This window comes from Etheostoma spectabile, chromosome 1, assembly GCF_008692095.1.
Source record: "Etheostoma spectabile isolate EspeVRDwgs_2016 chromosome 1, UIUC_Espe_1.0, whole genome shotgun sequence".
Classification (NCBI taxonomy): Eukaryota; Metazoa; Chordata; class Actinopteri; order Perciformes; family Percidae; genus Etheostoma; species Etheostoma spectabile.
Genome location: NC_045733.1, coordinates 30,824,079 through 30,840,751, shown reverse-complemented (window position 1 = coordinate 30,840,751; position 16,673 = coordinate 30,824,079). Strand labels below are relative to the sequence as shown.

The following is a 16,673-nucleotide window of genomic DNA, read 5'->3' as shown; positions in this document are numbered from 1 at the left end:
CAGACAGCTAGCTGGACTATCTGTCCAATCTGAGAAACTAAAACTACTTTTGAACTTACACGTTCCACCAAAACAAGTTCCTTCCTAAACCTATTTAGCAGAGGCGCCGTGGCTCCGTCCGGTGCTTAGCTCCGCCCAAGATGATTGTGATTGGTTTAAAGAAATGCCAATGAACCAGAGCAGATTTTCTCCCATTCCAAAATGCAGTGTGGACTAGCCAGACCTTCCTACACAGCGCTGTGGAGGAAGGTCTGGCAATGCAGGACTATTGTGTGACTGGCCGAGGTTTGCCATCATTTCCTACAATATAATATGAACCTGTTGATAGCAGAATAAATCTCACGTATGATCGGCATCATTTTAAGACCAAAAGCAGCATATTTTTGTATATCACAACTGAGTCAAAAGCAATTATTTGCAACTGTGGTACCGACCGATGAGACACTTCTGAGCTGCTACAAGATAAAACCTCCACGTCTCTGTTGTGTTTGCTCTACCAATTCCTCTTTTCTTCTTTACCTCTGGGGAAAAACTGGCAACTGTGATTCTCCGTCTTTACGTCTCTCTGATTCATCAAAGAACAAGTGCCTTTTCTGAGAAGTGCCGGTGATTCTTGGAAAGCCCCCCTGTTTGATTGCTTCCTGGCACCGCTTTGATGACAGCCGAAGTGTGTCATACGCTCAAGGGTCTGTTTTGTGATAAAGCATGAGACTTTTATTAGCAGTATGAGACAGGTTGCATTTGAAAAGTTACAGCAGCTTAATCTTCTCTATTTCTAACCTTCTCTCCCACATCTCACTTAGCCCTCCTTCAGCTTCCAGCCCATCTGTCATTTATCTCCGTGTCTGTTCCGTCTCTTTTATCTCTCCCTGGTCCATAAACACAAAGCTGCTCCAGAGCCTTTTGGATCAGTTCCAGGTCAGTAGTTGGCCTGTCCAATTAAACGATACACATCTCCCTTACACTTGGCTGAGCAGCCCTTCCCTTCAGCGACCTCGGCTCCCGTCCTGGCCTTACATGGGGGAATTCACGTAGGAGGAACAAGGAAGATCGCACTGACCCAAAGAGGTAATAGGTTCATAAATCATGTTTGATGTAAGAGGCCTTCCCATTTTCAAACAGACTGTATTTTTACTTCTAGCATCTCAGCTGTAGGACTTAAGGGCCACTGTGAGTAAAAGTCTTACATCTTGAACCCTGATTGTTTTTTAATGCAGGCCATATTATATTAAATGTATTAGGTGTTAGGTTTTTATAACAATTAAAAACTTGCATAAGTCCTGTAATCAATCGCAGGTCTGCATTCATTTTTGTCAATCTTTAATTGTGTGTGGTAACAAACTTAACATCCAGATTAATTTCAAAAATCTCAACTGCATAACCTTACAATGGTAACCGTGACCAAACTAAATGCAGACTTGCTGTTTACTTTTAAAAGTCTGCTGATTCATTTTTATCATCGCACTGTAAATGGAAACCAACGGCCGCCTGGAATGACACGAAAAGTGTCAATCAGAAACAAAAGGAATCGCGAAATTGAGAATTTAAAAAGGCTATAAGACAGATACAATAGGGGCCTACATTAAGTCAGTGTTAAAGCTATAAGAGATTGGAAAATATGACTAACGTCTAAGTTTCCAACCGAGCCACCCTGCTGTAACTGTGGTTTTAAAACACGTCTTAAAATATGTGAGCACTAGGGGGAACACTGGATTCTACAAAAGCAAAATTGTAGAATTATTATACTGTTGTAATCCACAAATATGAAGTCAGTTTTCTCCCTTTCACTTGATCTTTGGCTTTTTGAACATGAAAAGACAGCAGCTCTGGTCGCTGACTGTTTGGCCCCCTCCCTACAGGAGCCCTTACAGAGGCGATCAGGGGTCAGTCCGCCTCCGCCGGCTCTCATTAAGACTAGAGCAGCACATTAGTGAATAGCTCCGGGGCAGAGGGCGGGAAATGGCTTTAATCAATACGAGACTAGTTGTTTATTTTTACTGACATTAGTTGCTCTTAATGACCGAGGAAGAAGAAAAAAACCCAGCCCAGCCCGTCTCAAACAACACATAACTACTCTTCATCATCATTAACCAAATACCAGAATGAGGCTGAAGCCATCAGGGCAATTAGCTTTTGATCTGAACATGGCTCTGAAATTGTTGTTTTTTTCAAAATATTCTCTGACGTTTAACAAAGTAAAAGATTTACAGAGAATTCACTAACAAAATCATTGAATCAACTGTTCAGGAGATTGAAGATACGGAAAGTATAGGGTGAGGGTCGTGTTCTGTGGGACGTTAGGGTCGCGGAGAGAGATGGAAAGGCTCGAGGACCGGGTGAGGACGCGTTTGGACATACTTGTAAGAACACAATGTACTCAAAATAGCAAGTCATTTAAATTTTTCTTTTGATTAATCAATGCTATTGGTCACCTTTTCCTGGGTGTCTGTGGGTGTCACAAATATTTACAAAGTGACGAGGCATTTTCATCTGACTTTAGTGAATTGAATATATTGAATATTTAAATAGCTCAATTAAACCATTTCAAACGAGCATTTGAAAAAAATCCTGAAAAGCAACAGTTTCAAACATACTTAACTGTGCAGTAGTGCGCGATTTGATGTCTATTTTCACTCAGTGTAAACATCATAAGGAAGAGGAAAACTATATGGATATAAATGTCAGAGAGGCTCACGTGCATGAGTGGTTTGTAAGAAGCTAAAGAAAGAAACTTGAAGCAGTGTCAAGAGTTGAGTCTATAGAGAGGGAGGACTATACTGCTTGGAGGGTTTGGAACTTCAGTGCAAGCTGAGGGTTGTGTCTTCCCCGCATGCTTTTGTTTGCAGGAAGACAGAACGTTGACATGGGGGTGAGAAATGGAGCAGGCTGGAGCTCCAGAGAGTAAAGTTAAAAGCACTGACGTACACAGGTAGTGGATACAGGAAGGGTAGGGCGAGGGTCTGAATCCAGCTTCTCTAATGTTAACTTTGAATTTTGGACTGACAAAGCAAGAAATTTGGAAAAGTTGCTTCGGTTTCTTATTATTAACGTTGGCTGACATTTTTAAGTTTTTTGAGACTGCTCTTTCAGTCTATACCTTTATTACTTTTATAAAAATATACACAGTGACAATACAAAACAACAACATACACACAGACACACAATTCATCAAGAAAATAATTGGTACATTAATAATTGTTAATTCAAGTTTTTGATCCAGAAACATTTAAGCATATTTTAAATGTTGGCCTTTTTGAACAATTTAGCTGTTTTCTTATGATCAATTGCACTGATGTGATGGAAATACATTGCACATGTATCTAATTAATTCCTATCACCAATTGTACAGTATTTGGATGCAGATTTGGATATGGCTGAGAAACTCTGGTTGTCTTATGATGGAAGTCCCAGATGAAACCACCACTAAAACCCCATCTACTACTGACATTAGAGCTGGGAAATATCAAGCGAAAATCAAATATCACAACATTTTTGCATTGCCAGACCTTCCTCCACAGTATTGCGGAGGAGGGCCTGGCTAGTCCACACAGAATTCTGGGATGGGAGAAAAACGTGATCTGGTTTATTGGTATTTCTTTAAACCAATCACAATCGACAATGGAAGCGTTAAGCTCCATTGTCGATTATATAGCCTTGCAATATATCCTCTGGAAGGAACTTGTTTTGGCGAAATGTGTTAACGTTCAAAAGTTGTTTCAGTCGTGCAACAGAAAACTCAGATTGGACAGATAGTCTAGCTAGCTGTCTGGATTTACCCTGCAGAGATCTGAGGACCAGGTAACCATAGTCCTCCGATTGGACAGATAGTCTAGCTAGCTGTCTGGATTTACCCTGCAGAGATCTGAGGACCAGGTAACCATAGTCCTCAGATTGGACAGATAATCTAGCTAGTGGTCTGGATTTACCCTGCAGAGATCTGAGGACCAGGTCACCATAGTCCTCAGATTGGACAGATAGTCTAGCTAGCTGTCTGGATTTACCCTGCAGAGATCTGAGGACCAGGTAACCACAGTCCTCAGATTGGACAGATAGTCTAGCTAGCTGTCTGGATTTACCCTGCAAAGAAATGAGAAGTGGTTAACCGTTGTCCGCAGAAATACAGCAGAGTTTACAATTCCAACACAAAAAAAAGGGGAAGGAATTGGACATCTGGCCAAAAAGAGCGTGATTCGGTGGAATTTCCAGCAACACATGAACAATCCTTGAAGCAGAACATTGTAGATATAGACCATTCTTGACCAAATACATTGATGTTGATATTGCGACGATATTGCAGGATTAACAATTGGTGCATTCACAAAATATTTTCACAATGAGATTTTTGATAAATACTCATCAGTAACTTGGATACAATGAATAAGTACAGCTAGGAAGTCTGGTAAGTTCAGATCCCTTTGCTGTAAAGCAGCCTTTAAAACAAGGAGACAACAACAGCAACACTTATCCCTTATTATGATACAATATTCAAAATCTAAGACGATATCTAGTCTCATATATCCATATAATATCCTTACATTGCCCAGCCCTTATCCACATACAGACAGTCAGACAGGCAACCTAGTCTCCACCCAGCCTTCGCAGCAGATGTTAAGAGGCTCTCCAGATAATTCTTCTGTAATGACTGAACTCACAAAGCTTTGCTGAAACACACCCTCACAGACAGGTAGCTCTCACATTCCCACCCTGAACAAATAAACAAAGGCTCCATGCTGTAGTCATGCAATTACAATGAGGCAATTACGGTGCACTGATTAGGAGTGCATTGCAGGTGAGAATGTGTCCTTTGACCTGGTGTGAGTCACGTCAACACAGGAGACACTTGACTGGAGATCACTGCTCCTTCACTTTCTTTGTGTGGGATCTTAGGCTAAGTGTTTCTGTATGGTGACCCCCATTTACAATTGTCTGCACACCCACCAAGTTTGAAAAGGCAAAGCGTCTTCCAATCAGGGGCGGGTCTTAACCTTTGACCCGCCTTGACACTTAGCTGGGACCCACCCAGCGTTTTGGATGGAGCCTGGTGGAGGGTCTGACGGTTATATGGAGCACGCTGGTGAATGGATTGACACAACCCTTAACAGATGTTCAGTGTGAGAGGTCCGTGGTAAGCTCTGACCCCCCCCCCCCCCCCCCCCCCCCCCCCCCGTCTGTAGTGACTATGAATAGGCGGGCAACAATCAAAAGCTCAGTGGCCTCGGCCAGCACGCATTGACAAAACGAGCCCAAGTGTGAGTGGTGTGTGTGTGTGGTGGGGGGGGGGGGGCGAGGGGTTTAAAATTTTGAAAAAGGGAAATAAAAAAAATACCACATACTGTTGTGGTTAAAAGGCTAAATGAAAGACAGACATTGGTATTGTCTTGCTGGTTTTGTTGTTGCCATAAGGTCTAGAGACTCAGCCTCTTGCTCTTCTACGGCCCCTTCCTATCCCTTCACTTCGCTTCGCAGCACTTAACTCACTCCTTCCACTACAGGGAGAACAAACTTGGTACACCGTCATACCTCAGGGATTATGAGATTAACTTTTCACAGCCACTTTGATTGAAGCAGAGCCTCTCAGGTCATCTACAGTCACGGCAGCAACACAGGAAACATGCAGAGATGCACGCAAGTAATATTGTGACAAAACGTGATAAATGAATGTTAAAAGGCAGACATAATTGAGGGGTCTTCTACCAGATGTATGTCGAAAGTGACACTTGTATGGAAATCTGAAAAAAAGACTTCTTGTCAAGCTTTACACAATACACCTTGCACTTGAATTTTAAATTGCAATACTGGTCTTGAAGCTGCAAATGTGCCCACAGGACTGGGAGGTTCTGAAGTCTCCATCAGTTCCATAATTACAGCTGAGAAACACTAATGCTGCGATGGCAAAGTCCCAGATCTGGATCAGCACCAATTTCATGGAAATTCTTTCACAGGGCATCCTGCTAACAGACACTGAGCACTCTTAACTGGGTTAAAACACAATCCTTAATCCTGCTCTGAGGCAAACCTTTCAAACAGTACATGCTTTTCATCGGGTTTGTGCAAAGAGACACAAACACAGAGCAGTAAACTCTTATCTGACTGAACCTTGAAACCGTCTGACTTCTTCATGTTCTCTGACAGAGGGCAGAAGTCGGCGTATACGAGCCAAACAAGGTCCGAACCTGGTTCAACGTGACCGGGACAAAGTATTTAGAGCGGCAGGATGTTGACATGATGATGAGGGGGATTCTTCCAACTGTTCTTCAGAATGAATAACATAAGCAGATGAGATGCGATGTGGTTTTCATGTGTTAACCTTCTGTTAGTTTGAGACTTGTGGAATTGCAGGTTTTGTACAATAACAGTGTGTGTGAGTTTTTTTTTTCCCAATCAGTCTTTTTCACGGCATTCACAACATTTTGACTCATTGTAGTAGAGAGGGGTGTTACTACTGACACGCACAATACAGGGACCATGAAACAGAAGCAGCTAAATGGAATTCAGCCATCATCAATTGTAGTATTCACACCTGTGGTATTTTCTACTGGGAAATATCAATATGAAAAAAGCCTGTTGAGAAACGGGTGTGCTACTAGTTCCAATCCCTGTTGTTGTTCCCATTCATTGTCTTTTCCTAAATCAATCAATTAATTTTCTATTCTGGAAGTTTGCATGGGGTTATAGAGATATCTGTGACAGGGTTACTGACTGGCATCTTTCCATTGAATATGCACCCAGACAGAAGGTATATAGCATATTGTATATAGGCTACTCTGGGTATATAGGTGACTTTACTGTGGATCAAAAGCTGTGGGTGCAGCTGGAGCCCATTACAGTAAAACCTCTTACATCTATAAAGTACAGTACAATAAGGTACAAAAATGTACTTTAGAGTGTGTGCATAAAGAAAGTTTCCATAAAATTTTGGCTTTTAGAAAATTATAAAATAGACAATTAGTTAACAAAGAGAGTCAGTTATTTGAAAAACTGATGTCCTTCTCTTGTGCTTCACATCCACGGGGAAGAATAGCATTGAAACACCTCCCCCCAGGAGAGTGTGACATCATGGCATGTAACACCAAATTAGAGTCCTCGTTTTGAAGCTATATGCTCAGTGTTCCATGGTAAGCCGATTAAATCTGTTCATGGGGTTGATGGGCTCCTTCCCAAACAAACATTCCTCCAAAGAGTTATCAGGGAGACAGAAAATGTGCCCCGAGCCAAATCCTTCTCCTCCTGCAGACCAGTCAGGCTGACAGCGCTCCGTCTGACAGACAGACACATCTGTCCTGACACCTTACAGCAAATGCAGCCCATAAAAGGGAAAAGGGCTTTCCTGCAAAGTGCAGAAATGTCAGCGTGTGTTGTTTTCACCGAGGAGAGTTATCCTGGGGACCAGGAGGGAAGACATGGTAAGGTCACGGTACGTTTGTGATATTAAGAGACAGATTTAGAAGAATCAAGTGTTCATTTTGAGCAGCGACTCAGGCCCCCTGCAGACCCCCGTGTCTGTGTTCTCTGTTGCAGGGATGGGGATTAGATTAAAAATGAGCAGGGTATTTATAGCCGGTGACATTTAGGAGATAAAGGTAGTGCAGCAGGATGGGTGGAACGTAGAGCCAGGAGCTGCAATATCCCAGATACTGTATGGCAGGAGGATTACCTCACCCGCTGGCAGGAAGTAGTTTCCAGCAGAATCGCTGTGACTTCTGCCCCCAGAGAAAACATTCACACACCACAGGCGACTACAGGATTAGCTAAAAGGCTTCAAGTCAAGTTTCGTTCATGCAAAAGTCAACTAATACGTGCCGTGTTGCAAATATGCAAAGCATCCCACAAACAATGTTGTAACCCACCACTTGTTCCTGCAGTTCTACTGATAAAGTGAAGCAGAAAACAAACAGCTTCCAACTGGGGGGGAAAAAACCTCAACTGTTCTTGGAATGTATCACCTCCCATCCTTCACCATACTGCAAAACAAATGTTCAAGGCTTTGCAGCTCCTTGCAAGCAAAATAAGACAGTGTAAATATTTAGAGTCACCAACATATTTCCAGCTTGAAATTCAACTCAATCACAGTACAGAACTCGTGAAAAAAGGAAAAGAAAAGTTCAACCTGTCTCTGGAATTTATCACCTCCCATCAAAGCTGAACACTTGTTATAAATCATCCTGATTCAGTTGTCATGTGAGAGAGACATTTCCACAGTCTTACCTCGTCAGCAGTGAGGACATGGTAGATCCTTGTGGATTGGGTTCAGGTTTCTCGTTGTCAGGTGCAGCTTTGGTCCCGCATCATGGAGTGAAACGTCGCGGCTCAGATGCGCAGTGCATCCCAGCTGCAGGCTCCGACACGCGGACTCCAGAAGCAACACCATCCATATCCAACTCTGCTGGGGTTCAATCCTTCAATTCTTCCTTTTTTTTTTTAAAGGGGAAACGTTTAAAGAACTTTGTTTTTCTCCTTCTCTCAGCTGCAGAGCTCGTCTATCCAAACAGCTGTTACTCAGTTCCCATAGCACATCCCATCAGTTTGACTTCTCCTTCGGGACACGCGGACAAATCTTTTGCTGAATATTCAGGTGCAGGAAAAAAAAAGTGAATCCTTTTTACGCGGAGTTCCCTTTGCCTGTTCCTTCTTTACATTAAAACACAATAGCTGTGATTCACATTATTCCATTTACGTTTGTTCAGGCAGGTGATCTCACTTGTGCCCAGTCCTGCGCGGTTAGAGCACTCCGGGCTCCGCTCCAGTTGGAGTTTCTTCTCTTTATGCTCGTCCTGTTGGTCCGAACGGGTCCAATGTACGGAAGAAAAGCGCAGAGAGCCACCGGCAGCACTCCATATAGTCCACTGCCCCTGGCTGCTGTGTGAACTCTCTCTCTCTCTCTCTCTCTCTCTCTCTCTCTCTCTCTCTCTCTCTCTCTCTCTACCTGAGAGTTGCACTTCTGCGGTGAACACGCCTCTCTCCAATCACAGCCCAGAGGTGACACACGTGCGTTTCCCACAGAAAGCATGGAGGTGAAGAGCTCAAGAGGAGCTGCCTCACAGGGGCTGTGGGATACATAAAAACAACTTGAATCTAGTGATTTAGGTGAAAATGTGTTTTTAAGTTGTGAGGTTGTGAGATTCCTGTGACAGTTCAGATCAGAGGGCCCGTGTACTGAGGAAGGGCTTGGACACATGCACGAGTCAATCAGCAACAGAGGTTGGATTCATCGCATCGACTCGTGTCATTTTTAAGAGAACCTTAAGAATTTCTCCGACACCTTCTAAGGAACAAGCTATTTTTTGTACAAATGTATCCTAAGACCAAAAATAAATGAAAAAATTGATTAAATCATTAATAGTCTAAATATCCCTTAATATTAGGGATTGGAGATTCTCAAAAATTCAACTTCAAATCCATTTGAGGATTGTTTTGTGCTTCCAGGTGAGTGAAAGGATTGCATCACAGGATTAGGGGGAAGTTTATGTCACATATATTAATGGTATTTTATATTTTTAGTTTTATTGGCTGTCACTGTGGTTTCCAAACTATTATATATCTTATCTACTTTTACGATGCTTGTCTTTGAGTGTAACTTTACAGTTTCTCGGACCTCAGGCTGCCTTACTCACTCTTTACTCACTCGACTTCTCTTCCCACATCCCGTCAACCTCTCCTCACCCTCCCCTGCTCTGGGACACCATCGTTTCACCAGGTGATTGCTTCAGGGAGAACAACCTCATCTACATGTCCATACACCTTTGGGTGTTAATCACTCCATACCAGCTTGCCCTTTTCACGTGGATGTCTCAGCCCTCACGTTGTCTTCCCGTCAAGAACAAAAATCCACAATTTTGTTGATGCTTTTTATCAATGTGTTTTAGCTTTTTATTACATTTTTGTCCCTTTTTTTTTAAACACTTTTGACGCTTTTTTTTTTTCCAATGTTTGTCACTTTTTTGATGTTTTCAACACTACATAACACTAACTTATTAACTTTAGTTTTATAGTTATTTTTGGGATTTATGGTCAATACATAAGGAAATTATACCTAATGTTTGAGATAGAAATAGGACTTATTTAGACTAAAATTAAAGGAATGGATGTTGATGGATAATTACAGACTGGAATATGTCAACTTTTACTCAATACTATTTCAAAACCACTTCACTTTGTTTTGCAAATGCTATAAAATTGAATGAGACGCCCCAAAATCACCCCAAAGAGCATTGGATGGAATCAATCATGTTATTTTGGGTAGTTAAAAAGAACATTGATATAGGAAAACGGGGCAATTTGACAGGAGGGTTGAAATCCCCTCTCTGGTAAGTGAACTAAGTGAAACTGTATCCCTCAGGCATCTCCTTTGTCTCACTCATCTTTCCATTTGAAGGACCACATAACATCCCTTTTTAGCGTGTTTTCTGTGCCGCAGGACAAATGGGATGACTTAGCAACCACATGGCCTCTCTGTGAACTCGGAGCTCCGTCTCCTCCTCGATGTGTCACAGTCCCTTTAAGCTCAGCCAAGGCAGAGACAAGTCATCTGAGCTATAACACAATTTAAACACACAACCGTGAACTATCATCTGGAGCCGTGCAGACATAACAGAGGAAACAGAGAAGCAGGGACGTCAGAGCGGTCTTATCTGTCTCCCTGACAGGGTCTGTTACGACTTGTTAGCTGGCTTTGACTACACCCGTTGATGTAGCCATGAACAGTGTGCTGTATCAGACCACTTACCACCACAGGTTGTAATGCTGCAGTCATTTGGAGCTCATTACAGATGCTAAGGATTGATTTACTAACCAACAAATGTTGACTTGCAGACAACATGAGCCTGCAGCGTCATACATCTACATCCCACAGACAGCAGCACTCAGCAGAGCGGATACCGGCAGCACATCTGTCACTCAGGGTGTCCTGTCTGTTGTCTCGTCTGCTTAACAGCAAATATGATGGGTTAATCATCATGGAATAAAGATGACTGCAATATTTATCTCAAGTAGAAACTCCAGTTGTTTGACATAAAGTAAAATTGTTCCTATTGAACCATATCTTCAACAAATAAAGGTGACAATATTCTATATTTTTATGGTTGTCAAACAGTCCCATGAATAGAAAAAAACAAGATGTTAAGTCCATTTATTTAAATAATTTCCCAGGCCTATATGTGGCACTAGGCAACAAGCTCAGTAGTTCACACTGATGACATAAATCCATCACAAATTGAAAGTTTCATTTAAAAATAACAAGGTTTTATCAAAATGACAGGAGGAAATGGAATAGGGAACTAGAAGTGGGGCCTATTTGCGGTGGCGGATTAATCCACATTTGGTGCTCTAGTGTGTATTTGTGGCAGCAGGACAGTGAATGCGGAATTACGTAAAAAACTTACTTTGTACTTTATGCATAACTATTTGTATGATATCCTACAAAATTACAGCACATGTTTAGCCAACAAAAGTCACTTTAAAAGGGCTAGCGGTCACTGTGAGGTGACGGTCGTGACAGCGGTCAGTTAAGTTCAGGCCCTAAAATGACTATTGGGATCAGAAAACAAGTGTGGTTTGGGTTAAAACACCGGCCCTCTAAGTAGCATCACAAACATCCGTTTCCCCGATGAAAGTCATGGCCAAAAGGGCATCCGGACAGTAGACATATACATGGACTGTCGGTTCATACATTCAATAGAAGTGTTTGCGTCAGCAGAGAGTGGCTCCTCTGTACCTGCAAATGTATAATGATTAGTGGAGTGCTCCGAAGTCTCTGTGCTTGTCTCGGCTTGTGGAGACGTTTTCATCTGTCCTTGCCATAGTTTTAACTTTACTGAGCACGTTTCACTGTTTAGTGCTTCCTGTGGTTACTAAGAAACAGATAGCCCAGTGTTTACAGCAATCATCACATTCATGCATGTATGTTCTCTTTCTGTGTGTGTGTGTGTGTGTGTGTGTGTGTGTGTGTGTGTGTGTGTGTGGTGTTGTAAGAGATTTTGGCAGCCTACAGAGCTCAGTCATAAGAGGCCATAGGAGCCGAAGAGACACTTTATCACTCCTCAAAGAAATTAGTGTGTGTGTGTGTGTGTGTGTGTGTGTGTGTGTGTGTGTGTGTGTGTGTGTGTGTGTGTGTGGTCTTGTTTGACTATATCCGTGGGGTCCAAAAACCAGGAGTCGGTTGGTCCCGACAGCTTTGTGGGGCCAAAATGCTGGACCTCACAAGTAAAGGGCTGTTTGAGGGTTAAGACTTGGTTTTAGGGTTAGGGTTAGAATTATGTTATGGTTATGGTGAGGTGAGGGTTAAGGTTAGGAGCTAGGGAATGCATTTTGTCAATGACAGTGTCCCACACAAGAGTGCCACCACAAACCCTCTCTGGGTGTGTGTGTGTGTGTGTGTGTGTTGTGTGTGTGTGTGTGTGTGTGTGTGTGTGTGTGTGTGTGTGTGTGTGTGTGTCACCTCCCTCTCTGTCAGGGTTTTACTGAGCTTGGCAGCCGGCCAGTATGACTGGTGGAACTTGATGGGTGGACTGGGTTTCACTCACCGGCACTGATGAAAGGCTTGAAGACGTTATTGAAGCGGGTTGTTGGTTGTGTGGTGAAAACCTTTACTTAAATCTTGAAATATTGTGGTGTAACTGGAGATCAAATTGTGTATCCATTATCCATCAAGAGCAGCTTAGAACAACATTAGAATGTATTTCAATTTTGCACAACATAAACATAACTAAACAAGGCAACACCCAAAGTGGTAACATTTAAATCATGGCAACAAGCTATATCAATTCACTTCAAAAACATCTACCATTTTCTTTCTGTCGTTTGTTCAGAGCAGTGTTACCAACTCTTTTTCAATAAAGTAGCTAGCGCTTACCTCAAAATTTGTCACTCATTTGCATATTGGTGCCGTTATCCCGCTTTAATTTGCTTAAAGCTTAGTGGTTGTGGTGGTTGCAGCGAGGGAGAGATTTCCAATAGACAATTTAAATGTCATGAGAGGTATGGGGCTTAATACTCAAGCCTGGGTTCTACCAGGTGCAAATGCGACACGTTTTGGTTGCGTCTTGGTTTTGTTCCGTCTATTGACCATACAACACCAGGAGCATCTCAGAAGCTGAGCGTCTGGCCTACTTGTACTTCTAAGTAGTTCGACATAGTTCAATGGTTTCTTCCATTTAGTCCACTTATGAAAGAGACACGGATCAAAGATTTGTGGCTGGGTTTTAGATGTTAAAATAGTGTAGTTATGTTCTATCACTCTGGAGTCTGCACAGGGTGTTTATTTTGAAAATTGACCAGATGCTTTAACGTAGACTGACTGTATTCCAGACACTTTTGACACAGTAAAAGTCCCATAAGTTATCAAGCCTTGAAACGATAAGCCTGATTGGTTTACCTATCTCACATACTAAAGTTTGATTAACACATTTTGGGCAAATCATTCTGGGTCAGTGGACACTGAGGGCTGGGAATTTCACATTTGACAAAATGCCTCTCTCAATGTGTGTAGCCCTTGCTTTACACATGCTTTGAACCAGTATTTTGCAATCTTTAGGGCTCCTGCACACTGCCTGCGTGGCGTGAGCGTGGTGTTTTTCTGTTGCGTGTCAGTTGCTTGGCGACTGCGGGACGTTTTCTATGTCTTCGGACACCAGAAACGTGTCCGACGCTGCTGCTAGCCTTGTCTGTACACATGTATGTTTCCCATTGATAAAATGAAATACTAGCATTTTCTTCAACTTTATTTTGTCAATACTTTTGTGTTTGTACATTTGTTTGCATATGTTTGATTTATATTTTATATTTTAATTCCCTTTCCAGAGATAATAAAGTCCATGTTATTATTTGTGGCCTGCAACCCGGTCTTGCGGCAACTCGTGAAATTGTCACGTTATTTTGATTTACTGATTCGTCAACAGAAACACGATTTTCTCATTTAAACAACAGCGGCCGGGATACAATCCGCGGTCTCTGGGTTACGCAACGGGCTGGGTCTGCATACATTCATTTATGTTAACTCCTACATGAAGAAAAAAACACAATAAAATGATGCAGTCGGCCGATGTTGAGGTCCACCCCCACATTAAGTGAGATATTACATTAGTGCAGGGGTCGGGAATGTATGGCTCGCGAGCCAGGTGTGGCTCTTTTGAGAATTTCATCTGGATCGCAGAAAAAACATAATATATTCTTACTTTTTAATCCATCCATCAATTTTCCACTGCTCATGACCTGTTCAGGGCTGCAGTTGGCTGCAGGAGCAATTGTCCATTATAAGTGGATGATAATAGCCTACGTTGGCCATTGCCGGGTAAACAGGTAAACGCCTCCTTTTGAATCAGTCTGCTCAGTCATTAGCTCAAAGCTAACCCTTCGGCAAAGAAGATAGCGAAAAGAAAAAAGACGAGGACTACGTACATTTCAGGACAAATGGACCGAAGAATTCGCCTGTGTAGAGAGAGCAGGTTCGGCGGTGTGTCTAATTTGCAGTGACAAAATTGCATCGATGAAACGGCCGAATGTAAAGCGGCACTTCGACACCACGCCATGCACAATACCCTGCGGGAGCCAGAGCTGCTGAGCAGGGGGCGAGCCAGCCAGCAGCAACACCGCCTGCGGACCCGGTGACTATAATTCCACTAGTTTAGTTTTTTTTTAAATTTTAAATAACTCTCTGAGTCAAAAAGGTTCCCTTCCCCCGATTTAAAAGAATACATTCAGAGGCTTATTATACTCACATTTAGTTGAATTCAGTCTTAAAATATATTATATGGCTCTTACTGAAATAAATTTCCAAATATTTTTGCTTTCATGCTCTCTGAGTCAAAAAGGTTCCCGACCCCTGCATCAGTGGGACCGAGAGCGCTTGTTATTGGTTCGGATGTATCAGTGCAGACGAAGAACAAATCAAACATGTTCCTACCAGGATAATGTGGTGTTTGGTTTTGAAATAGATTTAAAATGCCGCTGATCCTCATTCCAAGCTCTTTTAAAAGTTTAAAAGTTGAACCAGAAGAGACTAGAGTTCCCTCCACACCAGCTGTCACTGGTTTACACTAACGAGCTCGTTAAGAGTGGAGCGTGACATGTGGAGGTCAACGAGTTTCTGTAGAGAAACACTCACCGTTCTGCTGGAAACCTAAAGACACAGTCCATTCTCGGTCTTTTAAAACAGTGTAATGACAAAGAGAGGTGGTTCTTTTTTTTTTTTTAGAGTACACCTCCCATAACATTTAACTCAAGTTGTTTGACTTATTTTCAAACATAAGGCCCTATCTTGCACCCGGCGCAGTGCGGCGCAAAGCCCAACACACAAAGTGTCTTTGCTGGTTTAAGACCAACGCAGTTGTCAATGTCCCGTCCAGCGTCCACATCGATTAAATAGCAAATCCACCTGCGCCCATCTGTGCCCCCATGGGCGTGCTGGTCTTCCAGGGAGGTGTGTTCAGGTGCATTCTGGGCATATTGCTATCTTGAGGCAGCGGGAAATAATAGCGCCATTGACCAAAAACCTGGTCTCAAGTCAATAACACAGCATTTCATTGTTACTATAATATGAATATGAACATGTGAATGTGTGTGAATGTTTCCTGTATGATGTAAAAACGCTTTGAGTAGTCGTTAAGACTAGAAAAGCGCTATATAAATACAGCACATTAAATAGCGCATCAGTAAAATGCGCCTAAACTTGTACACAGCGCACACACACTGCTTGTTACACACACACACAGGGACGCAGCAGCACACAAACATGCAAAAGATTACATATTTTAAAACAATGACGGTGCAAATCCGCCATCATAATGTCATTGCGCCATGGTACAAATGTGCCTGGCTGTTAAAGGGAATGGTAGAGGACACTCTGATTGGTTGATTGCATGTTACGCCCAAAACACACCTATGAATTAATGAAGTCATTATGTACGACCCGCCTGGTGCACGGACCCTTCAAACTAGCAAAATTGGATTTGGACACGCCCTAAACACACCTGCGCCAATGGCTTTACGCCGTGCACTTAGATCATTAAAATAGGGCCTTGAATGTCTTTTCAACTTACACAGTGGTAACGTGGTGTACTAACAAAACTTTTTTCTGCATCACATAGAGCAAAGAGAAGAAAAATTTATGGATTGCAAAGAACATCAGCATAAACAGTAACAAATCAGCAGTGTAGTGTGCATGTTGTTATGTTCTGAGGTACTGGCCAGTTAGTTTAGTGTAGTATAAAGTAACTGTTGACATTGTCTTTCATCTGTTTGACATAAAGTCGTACAGATTTACTGTTACGTTGTAATCTGTATGTAGTAGTTGTACACACACACACACACACACACAACATGGTGAAAGCAGGTCAGATTACTCTGTGTTCAGTAAAGATGGAGTACAGCCACTCCGGAAGCTTTAATCTAATCGGTGCATTCACGTGCTCCTCGGATGGTCCCATTTCCTAAATTGGGAAGTTGTTTTTCCCAACTTTGGTGTGTTCCAACAGTCTAGAAACAACATGGACGCTACAAAGAAGATGGTATGTATTTTGTGTCTTTATTAGGACAACCCCCCCCCCCCCCTTGAGATGTACCATCTCAGAGTTTCCCAGATGTGGCACCGCACCAGTGCATTCCCTAAAACCACTAGAATATTGCTTTACCTGACTTTTAACCAGGGTTGATGCTAATAACTAACTTTTCAAAAAAGACAA

General features: G+C 42.4%; 1 protein-coding gene across 1 annotated transcript in view; it reads right to left on the bottom strand.

Annotated features, from left to right (window-relative positions):
* Window positions 1-16,673, bottom strand: part of adamtsl5 (ADAMTS like 5) — a 65,478-nt gene that overhangs the window by 34,081 nt on the left and 14,724 nt on the right. Inside the window, exon 3 of the mRNA XM_032512231.1 lies at window positions 8,206-8,554. Coding sequence (XP_032368122.1) covers window positions 8,206-8,225 — 20 coding nt within the window. The 5' untranslated portion in view covers window positions 8,226-8,554. The remainder of the gene's footprint in view (window positions 1-8,205; window positions 8,555-16,673) is intronic.